Below are 18,540 nucleotides of genomic sequence, written 5' to 3'. Positions count from 1 at the left end.
ATTATCTGACTCCCAGCCAGAGAAAGGCATGCAGGGTTAGAGCCCTTTTCCTGAAACAACCCACCAGGATCACTCAGCAGCATCACTAGGTCAAAGGCCGTGTACCCGTTTTTTGCTCGAAGAGTGACATCAGCCCCTTGGTTTAGCAGGTATTTGACAATTTCCTTATTCCTGGGGAGGAAAGACAGAGCCAGGTTAGACTCACCAGAAGTGAAAGCATGGCTTTGCCCCTGAGCAACAAGACATGATATTAACTACAGCACCCCGTCTGAGTGTGTAAGGAGGGCGTGGAAAGAGGCAAATCACCTCCCCCGCCTCACTGCCTGCCCCTAGGGTAGGTCAGACGTGAATGTGATGGAAATCAAAGCCTAAGTAAGCGCCCCTTCCATAAGATGGGCGCCGAAGGCTCTGCCCCAAAACCTTCTGGCCACCAAGGCTACACGCAGGCCCCACTGTCCCCACCCAGACCAGGATCCCTGCACTGTGCTGGAGGTGAAAGTCTGAGGCTCATCAAGGAAGAAAACAAACCACTTGCAGATGATGCAGGAAAATGCTACCATCACCTGAAACAGGGCAAGGAAGGAGTCCCTGATTTGGAATCAGACCACTAGCAGCTGTAAGACTGTGTGCAGATCCCTGCCTCTCAGTCAGGCAACCGCCCCCCTCCCACCCCCGCCAAGGAGCAGGCCTCCCAGAGGGCAATAGGATGACGGGTGAGAAGGGATTCTGAAGCACGTCATTGCTGGAATTTGTTCAAAAGGAGGAGGTTAGAACAGGTGTCATCACTGGGTGTCTCTGAGACCCCAATGGTGTGAATGGCCCATGTTCATTCCATAGGGGCGGCTTCAGGAGGCCACCGCGCATCAGTGTGAAAACGCCAAATGAACCAATCACCCTGTTCCACTGAAATCAACCTGCAGAAATGTATCTTTCTGCATAAAACGTTTCTGCTGCCTGGTTTTTTATGGCCACCGTGACGAGGTCAGGCAAAATCTGGACATAGATGGGCTCCCGCAGGAAAGAACGAGCCTGTACTTCTTCAATTTTTTTTTTTTTTTAAATATGCCTCAATGTCTTCACAGCCCTGAGGTTTCTCTGTAGGTCTCAGGACCAGAAAGCCCCATCTAGAACCCTCTCTCAGCCGGAGCATCCCGTCAGCCTTGCCGCTGGGGTGGGGGGGGGCTGGCACTGACCCATGGTAGGTGGCCTGCATGAGGGCCGTCCAGCCGTGCACGCTGTCCTGCTTGTCCACGTCAGCGCGCCTCTCCACCAGCAGCTGCACCAGAGGCAGCTGCCCCATGACGGCCGCCAGCATCAGCGGCGTCGCCCCGTCCCCGTTGACCAGGTTCACGTGGTTGGGGTCTTCGTCGGCAATCTCTTTGACCAGCTGGAAGTTCCCTGCGAGCAGAAGCAGGAGCCCTAATGATCCGTGGGCCTGGCACCCCAGGCGTATGTACCCAGCGGGGTCATGTAACGAACATTTGCTGAGCCTGCTTCTGCGCTGGGCTGCGGGGCACTGCAGGGGCTCCAAAGATGAGTCAGAGGGGGCCCCCACCCCAAAGTCCTCGGTCTAGGAGGGACAGAGAAACCACACAAGGAGCTTTGCTAAAAGAGAGAAGTGTTGGTGTCTTAAGAGGACAGAGGAAGGAAGCAGAGGAAAGGCAATGCCCATGCAAGAGAGAGCCCATGCCAAGCTAGGGGGTGAGGATCAGAAAGGGTTTCCTGGAGGCGGGGTCTACATCAGAAGAGGAAATTTTAGGAAATAGCCCTTCATCACAAAGAGACTGGAGTGGGTAGGTGGGCAGCCAGGTATTTCAGAGGCAGGGAAAAGCCAGGACCTAACCACATGCTTTGTCTGAGGGGAACCTGTTCGTGCAGCACAGTAATGGCTACCAGGCCCCGGGGTGGGGGGAACCTTCCGGGGTGAAACTACAGAATCCAGAAACAACTACATGCCTGTTTTTTTACATTTTTTTTCCTCAAATACTCTGGGGGGCCTTGAAGAGGACTACAAATATTAGGTTGGGAAAACATGGCACTGAATACTTAAATATCAAAAAAGATTTCCTAAAGAGCTTACCCATTTTCAATGCATGGAAAATATCAGGTCGCCTTTTCTCCTCATCTAGGTAAACAAAGATTTTAAAAGTTAAGCACCAAAAGGTTTAACGTAACAGAAAAGTCACAAGGGCGTTAACAACACAGCCTAACTTTTAAAATTATTAACTTTTCAAAAGCAACCTAATTGGAGACCTAAGTAACAGACGGATCCAGCAGCCCTTCTGGGAGGGTTATTGTCAGAGTGCCCAAAAATGTCTCAGAGACAGATATTGGGAGGTCGTTTGGCCAAAATGACATGAATGAACAGTGGACTATTTCCTGATCCCACACTCATAAAGTTTCAGGCATTCCAAACTTTGGGGTATCCTGTCTTAGATATGATAGGAAAGCATAGTCTTGGAAACATCTGAACTCCTATGAAAATTTAAAAAAGAAACAATGAGACCTGGCTAGGTGGCTCACCTGGTTGAAGCAACCTCTCATACACCAAAAGGTTGCAGGTTCGCTCCCTGGGAGGCAGCTGACTGATGTTTCACTCTCACAGCAATGTTTCTCTCTCTCCCCCGCCCACCCCCCATACCCCTCTCTCTAAAATCAATAAACATAACCTCCGGTGAGGATAAAAAAAAAAAAGGAAAGAAACAAAACAATGATCCTTTTCTCCTAAAAACAAATTGGAGGACCATGAGATAAAACCAAAGTAGAGGAACCTCAGATGCTAAGCTGCTGTGCCCAGAGGGAAGGTCATAAACCTTTTTGCTTTCCTTTCCAACAAGAAGCAATCTGCATGATTCTGGGAGTCATCGGCTCCCTAGACCTGCAGACACAGCTCCCTGCGGGCCACAGCCCCTTGAGGCGTTCTCACGCTAGTCTCAGCAGCCCTGCCGTTCGCTGGTGCAGGACACCCCCCCACCACCCTGCCCGCAAAGCTGGGCCTCACTGCACCCACCCAATGCCAGCCCCTCCCTCATCTGCTTATCCACACCTTCATCCAAGCTTGACTAGTGTAGACCCTGCTCCCGTCAGAAAGCGGACATTGTTGGGACTGTCCCCCCACTGGTGATAAAAGGCAGGACTCCCTGCTGCTGCTGACTGGCTCCAGGTCTGGGCAGCTGCAGGAAGAAGCCTGAGGCTCTGAGCTAACCTGCAGGACAGCTGGGAGGAAGCTGCACCCACACGGAGCTCTGGCTCTAGAGTCAGCATATCAGAATGAGTGCACGCTTCTAAAGCAATCGGTCTCCTCATGGCTAAAATAGGGGTAACATGTGAATGGGGGGGCCTACAGGGTGGCTGCAGGGGTCAAGAAAACAGATGGGAAATGTGTCAGACATGGTTAGGTCCTATTCAAAGAGCCATTTTTGTTATCTCTACTAGTCACCAGCACCCACACAGCAAGACTAACTACTTCATTCCAGGGTTGTTAAAGGAAGTACAGACACAGAACCAAGCATCTGATTTTGCCTGTAAAATACTAATGTGAAACAAATCTGCATCTTAGTTTTAATAAATATGTTATGTTCCTTTGTGTTTCAGGCTAATTTGCTATGCGCTGGCACCCTCTCATGCCAAGACCCTTTGACAGAAAGAAGCAGTGTCACCTGGCTTTAGTGCTGGTTGCTAAGCAACCATTTGGTACCAATGAATCATTGACAGTCTAGCCTGACCCCAGGAGGCTGGGTCAGCTGTGGCCCTGCTGTCAGGTGACCCTGGGCTGGTCCCTTCCTCACTCCGCGCTCCAGTTTTTGCACTGTCAGAGCAGATCTGGGGACCCAGCCCGAGAAGCGACCACTGTGGGGGTAGACAGGGTGTCACAATGACAGCTGTAGCCTCCAGGGCAGCCTACTCCAGCCAGTTCAAGGGAGAGACCCCGGGGCCCCTAAATCCCCCGTGGGGTGAATTTCCTGGCATCTCACAAAACGAGCTGAGGGCTATTATTATTTATTTCATAACCTCTCATTATTCATAACACAGCCTTGGCCCTTGCTGATGTCCTACCCGATGAGGGCCACCTGACCTCCAGCCTGCACCGCCCCGACTCTGCCACTCCAAGCCCTCTACCTGGCCCCCGACGGCACTCACCACCTACCGTGCTCTGTAACTTATTTTATTTAATAGGCTATTTCCTGTTTATTGCCAAGGTTCTCAAGGGCAGGGACTGGATCTGATTTGCTCCCTGACAAACCCCATGTACTGACAGAAGGGCCTGGGACATTGCAGGCACGCAATAAATACTCGTAGAATAACTAAATGGATGAATGGTCAATAAAAACCTATTATAATAGCTTCATTGGCTGAGTGCTAGCTATGCGCCAGGTGCTGGATACACATTTTCCAGGCACTGTCTTACTATTGGTCACAGAACCTTACAATGTAAGTGCATTTATTACGATGGTTTTATGAAAGAGGTAATACTGAAGTCCAGAGGAGACAATGCACATGCCCAAGGCCACCCTGCCACAGAGTGAAGAACTAGTCTCAGTCTGGGGTCTGCTCATCAGGGAAGCCTGTACTCATAGCCGTGACCTGATCCTGTCAAATATGACAACAGTAACAAGAGCAATGGCAGCTGTCAGCACCTCCCAAGCACTCCCTCTGCGCCAGGGTGACCTCACTTAATCCTCCTAGGTGTCCTGAGAGGCGGAGCTACTCCTGTCCCCCATCCATGGACAATGGAACAGGAGCTTGGTGAATTCAGGTCACCGTCCAACGTCCCTCAACTGGCCTTATGCTCAGATTTTCACCTTTTAGTCCGAGACACTTATACACTGCCAGCCAACTTTTTTTTTTTAAAGAGCTTAATTCTTTTTCCCCACCTTACCTGAGGATATGTTTATTTTAGAGAGAGAAAAGAGGGGGGGAGAGAGAGAGAGAGAGAGAGAGAGAAACATTTCTCAGTTGCTCCTATATGCACCCCTGACCAGGGATCAAACCCGCAACATTTTGGTGTACAGAACAACACTCCAACTACCCGAGTCACCTGGCCAGGGCTGCCGCCCGTCTTTATAGTTCAAGTTGCATGTCACTGAAGTCAGACCCATCACAGAAAGAGGGCACTGAGGCTGTGCGTGACATTGCATTTCATGGTTCCACCGCACATGACGAACGAGTTTTGAAGCGCAATGTGTCCTGGGGCAGATTGGCTAAAGATTATTTAGACAGCCCTTAAAATGCCAGAAAGATGGCAAAAAGAAAAAAGAAACAGGACACCTTACTAGGTGCTGAAAAACTTCAAAACTGGGCTGAATTCTATGTGACCTCGTCTCTAGGGAGTGATCACAGATGAGGTTCAGCGCATTGTTCTAGAGCAGGGTTGGCAAACTACAGTCCATGGGCCAAACCTGACCTGCTGCCTGTTTCGGTGATTAGTTTTATTGGATCATAGTCATACCCACTCATTTACATATCACAATGGCTGCTTCCACCCTAAGGAGAAATGAGTGGAAAGACTGACAGGGACCGTATGGCCCGCAAGGTCTAAAATATTTATCATCTGGACCTTTACCAGAAAAAGTGTGCTGACCCCATTAAAGGATCCCAGAACGGCCTGCATCAGAATCACCTGGTTAGGAAGGCGGGACTTTGCTATGCAGGTTTCAGGCTCTTCCCACAGCTACCTAATCTCTCTCTGGAGGGTGGGCCAGAAACGTTTCCTATAACAGACACTCCCAACTGAACTGTACACAAATCACATCCTACGTGCCACTGCTCTGCAGGCGGGATGCTGATTTCTGCATGCCCTGCGGCAATCCTCAGCCTGAACCACTGAAACACAATTCGGGGTCCTCTGTGAAGCCATGGTGGGGGGCAGGGGTGAGGAGAAGCAGCCTGACCTGTCTTGGGCCTGACGGTGGTCAGCGGGTCCAGGTAATCTGCAAGGTCCCTGTGCTTGCGGTCAAGCGCGACCTCGAAGGCAGTCTTCTCCAGCACGCTGAGGTGGTCGGGGCTGGCCCCCTTCTCGACCAGCTGCTGGGCCACGCCAAGCCTCCCAGTGAGCGCTGCCAGCATGAGCGGACTCCAGCCCACAGTTCGTGCCGCGTGGTTGGGGTCGGCGCCCCACTCCAGCAGCAGGCGCACCACAGCCTCGTGCCCGTGCTGGATGGCAGCCATCAGGGCTGTGATGTCCAGCAGCTCATCCCGGCTGTCCGCCGCCCCCGGCTGCTCGCCTGAGGGGCTGTGATGGTCCACGATGGCACCCGCTTCCAGGAGCAGCTTCGCCACTCCCAGGTGGCCGCCCCGAGAAGCCACGGTGAGCACACTGGCCCCCAGCCGGTTCTGTGCATTGACATCAGCCCCATGGTCCAAAAGCAGGTGTGCCACGCTCACGTGCCCAAATCTGCCAGGAAGAGAGAGAATCGGTTACACTAAACATGGAGCACTGATAAGGAAACACTTACTTAATGTTCATCTGTCATTAAGTCATAGAGCTACTTATAACAAAAGGCCGCCTTCTGGTGCCAGGCACTTCTGGTGCTACCCCTGTTCACGCGCCCCACAAAGGGGAGCAACTGCTCTGCCTAAGTTTGAATCCAGTTCTGCCACCCACTAACTGCATGACCTGGAGAAAGAACTTCAACTTCTTCGTGCCTTCATTTCCTCATCTGTGAAATGGGATATGATTGTATTGACCTCAAGGGAATGTTAAGGATTGAGTTAACATATCTCAATATAGAATAAGTATGTAAGTATTAAATCACCTAGCACAGTGCTTGGCCAAAGGAAGTGCCGCATACATACATGTTAGCTGTTATCATTGTCATTTTACATTCTGCAACATGCCAAAGTTGCCTGGCTGGCGAGGAGCTGTGTTGGGGTCAGACCCCAGGTCTGTCTGAATCCTGCTGCCCTCCCGCTTTCCGCTGCACCACACCGCCTCCCACATCTTGGAAAGGTCATTTTATTCTGCTTTGTAGCCTGGTAATGTCTCTTGCTGCCTACGTTCATCTTACCATGGGCGGGGCCCCACGTATGACTCACGTCTACCCGTCTCCTCCCCAAATGCACACACAGAAAAAGTCCTTCTAGATGAGAGGCACTGGACCCCATGCCAAGAGGCCTGGCGAGGCTGTGGTCAGGCGAAATCGGCTCTAAAGTCTCGCTAAAGGCCTGCTGCCACCTGCTGGCAGGAATGTCCACTGTCAGAGGCTTATATCTGGGCCTTGGGCCAGACCCCCCTCAGTGAAGCTTGAGCAAGGAAGGCCCTGCTGGGACACTGGGGAGACAAACAAGTGCCCACCAACTCTCTATGACACCAGGAAGAGGAAAACAGATGCTTCTCCTGGCAAAGTCCCTCCCTTCTTTTGCCGCCAGAGGGCGAAAAAGTTCTGTTTCCCAGCGCTTTTGGTCGGCACACTCCTTCTGGGCTCAGAGCTGGAAGAGGCCTGGGCTAAGAAGGAAAGAATGACAAGAAGAGAGGGACCAGCTTTGCCAGCTTTTACAAGACCATAAGGCCTGCGTCACGTCTGCCTCTGCAAGGCAGCAGCTTTCTGAATCTCGTGCTGTGCACTCCTACTTTCCGACAGTGGGTTTGGTGGCTCAACTAAACCCAGGGCCTGCTTCCTCAGTGTGGAGGCACAGCCAAAGCTGAACTCTGGTCTGAGCTTCCAAATACCTTCTGGGACGTGAACCTTAACGGCACCAGGTCACCTCAGCCTACAGAGCGCTGCCCACGGAGGGAGAGCTGGGTGAGCTGGCTCCTCCAGCTACAGGGGAACTGGGCCGGTCCGCCTCTTCTCAGAGCAGAGAGGGGGGCAAGTCAGGCCGGAATAAACGCGAAGGCCGAAGGCGGCAACCCCAACCTGTCTCCCTGCTTCCTGTGTTGTTCCTTCCGGCCCATCCTCCATGGCAGTCCCAAAATCTACCATGATACTCCCAAACCCCAAAGCCGACGGCCACTTCCTGCTGCCCAAAGGCCTGCCGACTTGTCGACCTCATCTCCTGCCTCCTCCCACAGGGCGCCCAGCTGTGCTCATCGGTGCTCACCAATTATTTATTGGGCTGGCCAGAAAGTTCGTTTAATTTTTTGCATTTAGGATGATGGTTCTAGTAATGCTTAGTTGTCTTTAACTTCATTAGAAACAATTTTGTTAGACTGTATTGTGACAGCTGTCCTATCAGCGTGCATTAAAAAAAAAAAAAAAACTTATCAAACTTGGTGAATTTTTGTCCAGCCATTTTAATATTAAAAATGGAAGAAAATGTGCAACATTTTTGGTGTGTTATGCTTTATTTTTCAAGAAAGGTAAAAATGCAACTGGAATGCAAAAAAAAAAAAAAGATTTATGCAGTGTATGGAGAAGGTGCTATGACTGATCGAATGTGTCAAAGTGGTTTGTGAAGTTACTTGGTACTATTGACATTTTGGCCAAAGAATTCTTTGCTGTGGGGCTGTCTTATGCATTGGAAGATGTTTGGCAGCACCGCTGGCCTCCACCCACTAGAAGCCAATAGCGGGAGATAGCCGACATACTCAAAACATCCAAATCAATAAAGCTGTTGGTGAAAATGAAAAATGTGTCTTTCATTTTATGGGAAAAACTAAATGGACTTTTTGGCCACCCCAATATTACACTCTCTAAAGACAGGACTGGGTGGCCGACCCATCGTGCACAGAGCTCAGAGCTCGGTGAATTCTGTCAGGTAAATGAGTGAAGGACCGAATGACCGGCATAACTGCGGAGCGCACGGTCACAGACACTGGCATACCCTCCCCTGGAGTAGAGAACTGAAAAGGTTATACTGTTTATTTATCAAGCATGAGATAAAATCTAGTATAATTCCTACCAGCAGATTACAAGGTACTATCACATTTTTATCTCATTGGGTCTTCATAAGTCCTGTGATAAATGGCCCATTTCACAGATGAGAAAATCAAGATTAGAAGGGAAGGCAATCATCCATAAACGTGAAAGTGACAGAGTCAAACCTTGGGCTTAGGCCCTAAAATCCCAAACCTGCTCTTCTGGTGTAACACATGTTCAGAGAGGAAGAAGAGGGCTGGGTTTCTGTAGAAATGTTGGCATTTGGAATGCTTTCTGAACTCATGGGCAGCCCAAGAGGTCATTCAATTAGGCTGAAAGTATAAAAGGATCCAACAAAGGGTGAGATAATGTTGTGGATGCTCAGTTTCTAGTAGGTAATTACTGAAGGTAGGGAAGCTGGGGCTTTCTAAACAGATGCTATGATTATCAATTAATTTCTGCAATTAACACCTGTGTTTAAAGATCTGGCACACACGCCCACCACCCGAAGCACTAGGCCGAGAGTCCGGGTCGGCCACACTGGCAGGAGGAGAAACGAAGGGCAGCAGAAGGAAGGGAAAGAGGCCAACCCGTCTTGTTAGCATCGGGTAAATGTGGTGAGCAGCTTCCTGTGGCCAGCACCAGGGGGAAAATGGTCAGTTATAGGACTCACGGCTGGGAGCAGAGGCTGGGAACACCAGCCTGGGCGTGTGCGCCTGACCCTGCCACTTACTAGCTGTGTTGTCTTGGGCAAGTTTCTTAACTTCTCTGAGCCTCAATTCCTCATCTGTGAAGTGGGGACGATAGTAGAATCTACTTCCTAAAGTTTTGTGTGGATTGAATGAGTTAATTCATTTAAAGCACTGAGCACAGTTCCTAACACAATGTAACCCTTAATAAAGTTTATAATTTTAAGAATAGGGAAAAAACATGAATGTAACCAATTCTGATACCAAAGCATCCACAAGACACCAAACGGCAGCCCAAGCACAGAGCCTCTGACAGCCTGGCCTCATCCGAAGATGGGCTGTGGAAGACGGAGAGCTGGGAGGGTAAACAGGTGCTCTCTTCCACCGAAAGGGGCGGCTGCCGGGAGCACTGTCTCAAGGCACTCGGAGGAGTAGCGAGATTCAGGGAGAGCACAGACCGGAACACACGGTGTATGGCCGTGCATCTGCCCGTCCTGATCTGAGGGACAGACAGACCGAATATCCTTTAGAAAGTCTCCCATACATATTGTTCCTTGGCATACAGAGTAGATGGCAGAAAGCAAGAGCACAAGCCAATGTGGACAGAGGTGATAACTGAGTACAGACGGTCCGTATCACCAACTGAGCAACAGTACATTTAAAGGACCCAGGCCCTGTCGAGGTCAGTTCTAATCCTCTCACAGGACTATCATATTCTACCGTATTCTCACAGGGGTGAATAAGAGTCTGTCATATCTACCACTCCCAAAGCAGTACCAGTAAGGTAAATGAAGGAATAAAGAATGTAATACAAAGCCTCTTGATTTGCAAGTGACAAAATCAGGACACTTGTACCACCACTCCCAGCAAATAGTGTCATGTTGTAGAGAAGAAGGTCTCTAAAAATGTTAAATTATTAATTAACAGAGTTTAGGTTAATTCTTCTGAGTCTCCTGCTCCATTAAGATTAATAGAAATTAATTAGATGAGATTAAGCAGATGACTGACCATCCTGCAGAAAACTTGGTTTATAGCAAAAGCTGGTGATCAGGGGTCTTTGAGACAAGCTACAGTCACAAACTTTGCTCAGCAAGGCACCCAAGGGCTCACTAAGGGCCCCTCTGTACCGGGTGGGAGTTCAGAGACGAGGCTCCCCAACCTACCCTGTGACAGAATCGCTAGGAAGCTTCTGCTCACACAGAGTCCCTGTCGTCCCTGCCCCCTCAACCAGGTCTTCTGAATCACAATCCCCAGAAAGGGAACTCAGGAATCTGATTCAGAAAAGCATCCCGGTGACTCTGATGTGTGGCAGGTTTGGGTGCCACTGAGGAAGGGGACCAGCTATAACATGGGGCGGTGGGCACTACTGCGGGGGCCCTCCTGATGCTGAGAGACCAGATAACAGGAGGGATATCAAGGCAGGCTTCCCAGAAGAAGCTACACTGGGAGGAAGAGGGGGACATCATTGAGTGCTGAAGGGGTTCCCTGGATGTGGTACGGTGAGAGCTCTGTAGTCAGATTTCCCAAAGCTGCTGACTAGCTGCGTGCTCATGAGCAAATCTGTAAACTCAGGTTCTCATCTGTAAAGTAAAGAAAATATTCTTGGCACAAAATAAATGCTCAATAAATGTTAACCGCACCCCCCCCAACACACACACACACACACACACACACACACACACACACAGAAACACAGAAAGAGTGTTTCCCTGGATGAAATCATCTTGGCCTGATTTTAGGTTTAGTTTATGAAGTTTAGTTTAGAACCTAAACCGAGCTGTTTAGGAAGCCAGGGGAAAGCAGAAGAGAGAATTTGGGGAGGGGTCTGAATTGAGAGTCTCAAATGCCATGATGCTGTGGGCTCTTACTAGGGCAGAGGCACAGCCAAACATTCACTTCAGAAAGCCCTGGAAGCTCCGGAGCAGATGGATGGAGGAAGGGAGAGCAGTAGAAGGCCACTACTGAGGTGTGCCCTGGACTAGGGCAGAGGGGAGGGCGAGGGTGTGGACTCGAGAGAGGGCATGGCAGACACAGATGAGCAGCCTTGGCCACAGCACCAACAGGTACCAAGGCTTAGGATTCACCTGGTACTTCCAAGCCTGGAAGAGTAGAAGGCACCAAGAGAGACAGGGAAGGCAGAAGCAAGACGGACAGGCCCAAAGGCTTTGCGGTCATCCCAGACTGCTCCGGGGAAGAAATCGGGTGCCTAAGATGAAGGGTCCCAACACGCAGGTAAGAGCATAACACACTGAATTGCCCATGCGAACAGGCACGCATTCCCTGCCTGGGACGTATTCCCAAAGTGTGTTTGTAGATTGATTGAAATAAGTGCCCAGGGGCTGCGGAACGGTTAAGCAAATCACAGTACTGTCCCATCAACAGACTATTACACAGCAGTTGAAAATGATACTTTTGAAAATAATGTAGAATAAAAATTTTGCAGCAATTCGAACAACTGTGTAACGCTTGGAAAATAACTCAAAGAAATAGCTTCAGCATTATAGAAAAGAATGTTGTTTTCAATGTCTTTGAGAAAAAATAAATGGCTCATACATATGGAAAGATGCTTTACTCCACTCAATTTAACAAATGCAAATCACAGCTACACTAAGATTGATTTTTCATGCACCAAATCCAAAAGTTTGCTAACATACTGCTGCCAGGGCTGTAGAAAAACAAGCACTCACATACACTGTTGCTGGGAGGGCAAACCGGTGCAAGTGCTGAGGCGGGCAGAATAGGCTCCCAAAGATGTTCACATCCCAATCCCCAAACCTATGTCAGGTTTCATGGCAAAGGGGAAATCAGGGTTGCACACAGAATTACTGACCATTAAGGTTGCTAATCAGCTGATCTCGAGACGGGGAGCATCCTAGATTATCTAGGTGGGCCCAATGGAATCACAAGGGTCCTTTAAAGGGGAGAGAGGGGACAGAAGAGTCAGAGTCACAAGAGGTGAGGACAGAAGCTGCTGACTTTGTGGGAAGTTGTTACGGCAGCCCTAGGAAACTAATACACCTATATGGGAAGCAACGTGACAATACAGGTCAAAATGACAAGTGACCTACATTCCCTTCTTGGGAAACTTCTGCAAGAAACTGTGGGATGGTGGGACCTAAGTAGATGGCTGGCAGGAGTAAGAGATTTCACTGTACACCAGGCTTTCAAGTCCTGTTCATCCTGCTTCCTGAGTACGTCTCAAACTTATCTGTTTGCTTTCCCGCAGCTGTCTCTGCTCTGCTCCAGGACACCCTCTTCCTCGACCAATGACATTTCTTCCTAACCAGCCTCGAGGATGCTAACCCACTCCTCCAATGCATCCTCACTGCTGTGAAAGTGACTTTCCAAAACAATCTGATTCTGTCACTCACTCTGCCTAAAACCTTCCATAACTCCCCAGTACCCTTAGGATAGCTAACCTTTCTCAGCTTGGCTGCCTGGTGTCTGATTTCTACTCTCCCGCTACCCCAAGCCCGTCCCAGCCAGAACATTTTTCTGACACTCCTGCCATCACTTTATGTTCACTTTTGCTTCCAACCTTTGCCTGAGTCTCCTATCACCCGCGTCGCACCTCTCACCTTTTCCATCTCGTTTAATTCTTAGCCATCCTCAGGTCTCCACTTGAATATATGCATTATTCCTATCAGAAACCTTCCCCTACTTCTCCAGACCGGGTCTGCTACTCCCAGAGCTCCTTGAACTTTCCCTGTCAAGCCTGTTCCCTTGTCTGGCCTACCTACTGGCATGAAAGCTGCTCCCACTGGGGACTTTAACTGATCCCGCAGTACTCCCATCACCAAGCTAGGGTGAGTAGGTAGGTAGGTTCTTAGGAAACCCTTGTTGCAAGAAGGAATGAATGAAATCTAAGACTGAGTTTCTAAGATTCCACTCTCAGTGTAAAGATGCTGTTTCGAAAGGCCAATGTTTCCAGCTTCCACTTCTCAGAGTCGCATCCCAAAGCTGCTCAAAGTTTACCATTCCAACTCTCTCGAAGGAGTCCTTGACTCTTTACCTCCCGGGGCGTCTGCACGGGGTCCGCGGGCAGGTTTGGCCGCCTGACCCCGGGGACCGCTGGACACCACCCCCCGCGTCCCCCGACCCCTCACCTGGCCGCCTGCATGAGAGCGCTCCAGCCGTAGTGGTTGCGGCTGTTGACCGAGGCGCCGCGGCGCAGCAGGAATCGCACCAGCGGCTCGTGGCCCCCGGCCGCGGCGAACTGCAGCGCCGTGTTGCCTGCCTCGTCTGAGCAGTCCACGGGCACCGGTGCTCCGGCGGCCGCCACCGCCGCCGCCGCCCCGGGCCCGACCGCCTCGGCCCCCGCTGGCTCCGCGCCTGCCTCGGGCTCCGCGCCGCGCTCCGCTGGTTCCGCCGCCCCCGGCTCCAGCAGCCGCCGCGCCGTCTCCGTGTCGCCTTGGTCGCAGGCGCGCAGCAGCAGCTGGAAGGCCGGGGGCAGCCCGCCTTCGCCCATCGCGGCCCGCGGCCCGCCGCCCGCGCCCTTCTGCCCCGCCGGCTGCTCGGGCTCCGCCCCCGGATACCGCGCGCTGGCGCCCCCTTCCGCCCGCCTGCGCGCCTACTGTGTGCGGGACACGCGCGTCGGGGGCGAGGTCGCGTCTCCACCGCCTTCGAGGGTAGATCGCCGGTTCCGGGAAGCTGTGAGCAGCGTCCGAGGCCTTGGCTCGCAGGTCCACCTTCGCCTTCTCGGCGCCCGCTCGCGGCCCTCCCCGCGGCTCTGGAGACTTCCTGCCCTGTGCGGAGGTCGGAGTGGCTGTCCAGCCTTCCGGACGCTACGAGCGCTGGACCTCTGGGCCCGGTCTGAGTCGAGCGCCGCCCTGGCCTGGGCCAGAGGCGCTTCCAAAATAGTTGTTGACTAAATTAGAGAACAGATGGGGCTCCTATGTTCCCCCAGAGTATCCTGCGGACACTTAGTGCCAGTCCTTAGCTGGGCCGGGTAGGTAGGGCTACAAGTGCTTTCTGGACCTTTCTCTTAATCACTGTCTCTAGAATCAGCAACATGGGGGACATTTTACGAATGCAAATTTTCTGCTTCACCCCAGACCTCCTGAACTAAAAGCTGAGTGTGGAGCCCCCGCTGGTGTTTTAACAAGCCCCCTAGGTAATTCTGATGCATGCTAAAGTCTGAGACCCTGTACAACCTGGTTCTGTATGCTGTAAGATCATCATAGCAGTCCTATCAGGCATCAGATGTTCACCCCCAATTTACAGGGGAGATGGCAGAGATTTCAAGAGGTTGTACCTTGCTAAAGACCACATGACTCTCCTGTGGAAGAGCTGTGACTAGAAATCCAGGTCCTCAGATGTTTAGGCCAAAGCTCTTTCTATTCTCAACAAATATTAATTGAGTACCTATTACATGCCAGGTACTGCTCTAGGTGCTGGAAAAGCTGTCAGGAACACAGTAAACTCCCTTCCTTCCTGGCCCTGACAGTGGAGGGAGGCTGTAAATACACGAACAAGTAAGGAAAGGGTATGGGTGATGAGTGCTATTCAAACAATAAATAGAACATAACAAATCCAAGTCAATAGGACAGAGGATGGGATGCTATTTTATAATAGGGCGGGTAGAGAAAGGGTCACTGAGAATGTGACATTTGCACAGAGATCTGAAGGAACTGAGAAGTTGAGCCATGTTGACATTTGGGGAGAGTGCAATCCAGGCGGAGGGAAGGAGAAATATTCTAACAAGAGCAGCCCTGCCTGCAAATTGCTGATGCCATCTGCTCATCCTGATAACGTTAATGTTCCGATAGGGGGTGATTGGGTTCCATAGATTGTGAGCTGTGGCCCCAAAGCCTAGCAAAAGGCCAGGCATACAGTAGGTGCTCAGAACATGAATGACTAAATCGCATATGTTATCATACAGAACAAAACTTGATGGTGTGAGGAAGCAGTAAGAGTCATGTGTTGGCAGATCAAAGACGACGGTAATGCCCTAGGACCTGGGCCAGGAGGGCTGGAAGAAAAGGTCTAGGCAAGCGTACAGATAAGAAAAATCCTCAAAAGTACATGAGACTCATTGCAAAATGCTTCAGTGCCAGGATAAAGACAGTGGGATTTATTTGGTGAGTAATGGGGAGCCAGGGGGAGTGTTGGAGAATGTGAGTTACAGGGACAGAGCAAATCACTTAGGCCCAGTGTTGGTGGTGATACGCTATCACTCAGTTCCAGATTTGGATCCATTTGCCACAACAGAGGTGAAGATGACTTGCTTTTGAAGGTGTAATGAATGGGTTTATACTATGCATGCTGTTCTGACTCTTGTGGGGGTTTTTTTTCTCCATTTAACTATTTTCCAAATAGTTTAAGCATCTTTCCATGTAAATGAATATAGATCTACTACATCCTTTTTAATGGTTGCATGTAACACCATTAAGCAGTTATACCGTGATTTAATCATTTTAATGATATGCACCATTAGCTTGTTTCCAGTTTTTTGCTATTATAAAAAAATCCTGCACTGAACAATGTTTGTAGCAGTCAAGGTCCCAGCAGGAGACAGATGGCACACTTGGCTGAGGAAATGAGGAACATTTACTGAAGGATTAATTCCAGAAGCGTGGGCCAGGTTTACCAAGAGCCACAAGGGTTGGTGCCATACTCCAAGGCTGGTAACAGTAGGGAGCTGTTGTCACCCCAAGCCAAAAGTGGGGAAGGGAGAGAGCAGTTATTGGAATTCTGCAAGAGAGAAAGCTGGAGAGATGTCTCCGATAGGCGCTATGATCTTTGGTAGAGGGGCACAGTCAACCCACAGCAACCCAGTGGGGAGCAATTCCCAGAGGAATGAAAACTTCTGACCTTCCCTTCCCCCTGTCCTCTGATCTCTTCCCTGGACTCCTTGTTGGCCAAACCCAACTTTTAACCAGAGGTTCGGAATCTGCCCATGGAGCCCTCACAGTGGGCCACCAGGGTCCAGAGCAGGGAGCAGAGAGACTTGGCAGGCAAATAAAGATTCCAGCATCTTACTACTCAAAGTAGTGTTCTTAGACCAGCAGCATGGTCGCACCCGGGAGCTTCATAGAAACACAGCATCTTGGGTCCACCCCAGACCTACTGAACCAGAATCTGCATTTCAACATGATCTCAAGTTCATTCACATGCACAGTTTTCAAAGCATGAATCCAGCACACCTTTGTACACATTTATGAACTATGTTTCAGTCTTTTTTTCATTAATTCCTGTGTTGATCTGGGTCCTCTGAGAAATGCAAGATAGTGTTTTTCTGGCAGAAATGCTTGTGTAGGATAAAGGGGGAAAGAGGAGGAAAAGGGAAGGAGAGTCTTCAGGCTATGATGCATGTCTAAGAACTGGGAAAGGAGAGTGGGAAGGGACGAGGCTTGGGTAGGAAGAGCTTTAGACTGCCATGCAATTCTGCTGCGCAGTCACGCCAAATGGGGTGACTCCAAACAGAGGTAGCCTGCCAAGGCATACTGCACCAAGCAGAAATGGCTGGGTTCTGGTATCCTGACCTTGCTCAGTCGCTGACCGGGAGAAACCAGGAGAAGCAGAGCCTCAGCAAGAATTACAGAGAGGATCTGAAGGCACAGGCGGCGGAGGCTCTCAGGCAACCACGCTCCCCAGCAGGTTCTCTTGAATGGCGATCTGAGCAATGGGCCTCCATTGCCAGCACAATCTCCATTCAGCCAACACTTATTGAGTGTCTTCTCTGGGCCAGGCATAGTATGTGTCGGATCATAGGGTCACAGCCCCTGTTTCCTAGGAAATCACACATAGTTGCAGAACAGGGTAGTCAATTCATAGGAAGGTCCCACAGTTTGGTGGGGGGCAGTATGGCTCATGGCTTCAGTGGAGCACTGGGGCGCAAGTTGGGCCCAAGGGCTGGGTGAGGTCTGGGTAGTTACAGGAAAAGAGAGGAAACAGGTTAGAAAGTAAGAGCAGGGGGACAGAGCGGTCAGAGACTGGTGCAGTGGATTAGAAAGGAGGTAAGGAGGGCTTGCTGGAAAGTAAAATAATCCCTTTATTTACTTTAATTGTCTAACCTTTTTTTCCTAATAAGACAATAATGCTTGTTGTAAAGAATCCCAGTATTGTGAAAATATAGACTGTTAGCTCCTTGAGACCAGTGGCTTTGGATGTCTACCACTGTATCCGCAGAATCTAGCACACTACCTGCCAAGTGGTAGGTGACCAATACATGTTGGTTTAAAAAAAAAAGAATAATCTGAATGAAAATGAAAGGGTCGTCAAATGTCACTTGTCAGAAATAGTATTAAACAGTTGATGATTTGGTGAATATTTCTGTAGAGTTTCTCCTTTTGCATCTGTTAACATATTTTACCAAAATAGAATCATACTACCCATACAGGTCTACAACTTGCTTTTCTTAACAATGCGTCTTAAACACATTTGTATGTTAAACACCTATAGTTAGTGTAATCTTGGTAACAACACTAATATAATGTATTAATGGACAGTTGGGTTGTTTCCAACTTTTTGCTTTTAAAAACAATACTCAATAAGCTTCTGGTATGTTCATCTTTTGAGAACTTGTGAACCTATTTCTGTTGGATAAATTCCTAGATGTGAGATTGCAGAATCAAAAGGATGTGAATATTAACATTTCTAATAAATGTTGCTTAATTACTTTCCAAAAGGTTATACCAGCTTGCATTCCTTCCACCAGTGTATGAGAGTGCCTGTTTATTCACATCCTTGCCAACACTAGAATTAATAACCTTTTTAATCTTTGCCAATCTGATAGGTAAAACAATATTTCAGAGTAAGTTTAATTTGCATGCATTTTAAATAGAGATTGTATTATCTCTTTTGTAGCGGGGGGACTCTCTATTCAAATCCTCTGGTCATTTTTATTTCTGTTTGTCCTTTTTAGTTCTCTGTTAATTCACATAGTGGGTAAATATCATCTGCAAGTATCTCTTTCTTTTGTTTGTTGAGTTTATTTTGGGCCTTAAATTTTTTATAAAGTTATGTAGTAGTCAAATTTATAAAGTTATGTAGTAGTCAAATTTATAAATCTTTTCCATAGTGGTCTCTGGGAGGTTTTTTATTTTCTTTGA

At 49.4% G+C, this 18,540-nt stretch overlaps 1 protein-coding gene across 1 annotated transcript in view; it reads right to left on the bottom strand.

Annotated features, from left to right (window-relative positions):
- ANKS6 (ankyrin repeat and sterile alpha motif domain containing 6) overlaps nucleotides 1–13,955 on the bottom strand; it is a 44,514-nt gene extending 30,559 nt beyond the window's left edge. The window contains exons 1-5 of the mRNA XM_054584949.1: nucleotides 13,594–13,955; nucleotides 5,892–6,394; nucleotides 2,081–2,125; nucleotides 1,194–1,398; nucleotides 65–171 (exon numbers count right to left, since the gene is read on the bottom strand). Coding sequence (XP_054440924.1) covers nucleotides 65–171; nucleotides 1,194–1,398; nucleotides 2,081–2,125; nucleotides 5,892–6,394; nucleotides 13,594–13,955 — 1,222 coding nt within the window. The remainder of the gene's footprint in view (nucleotides 1–64; nucleotides 172–1,193; nucleotides 1,399–2,080; nucleotides 2,126–5,891; nucleotides 6,395–13,593) is intronic.
- Between the last annotated feature and the right edge of the window lie 4,585 nt (nucleotides 13,956–18,540).

This window comes from Pteronotus mesoamericanus, unplaced genomic scaffold (genome assembly GCF_021234165.1).
Source record: "Pteronotus mesoamericanus isolate MK-2021 breed Mesoamerican mustached bat unplaced genomic scaffold, CSHL_Meso_final contig_78, whole genome shotgun sequence".
Lineage (NCBI taxonomy): Eukaryota > Metazoa > Chordata > Mammalia > Chiroptera > Mormoopidae > Pteronotus > Pteronotus mesoamericanus.
Note: the sequence above shows the minus strand (reverse complement) of the source record. Positions and strands in the feature narration are given on the sequence as shown.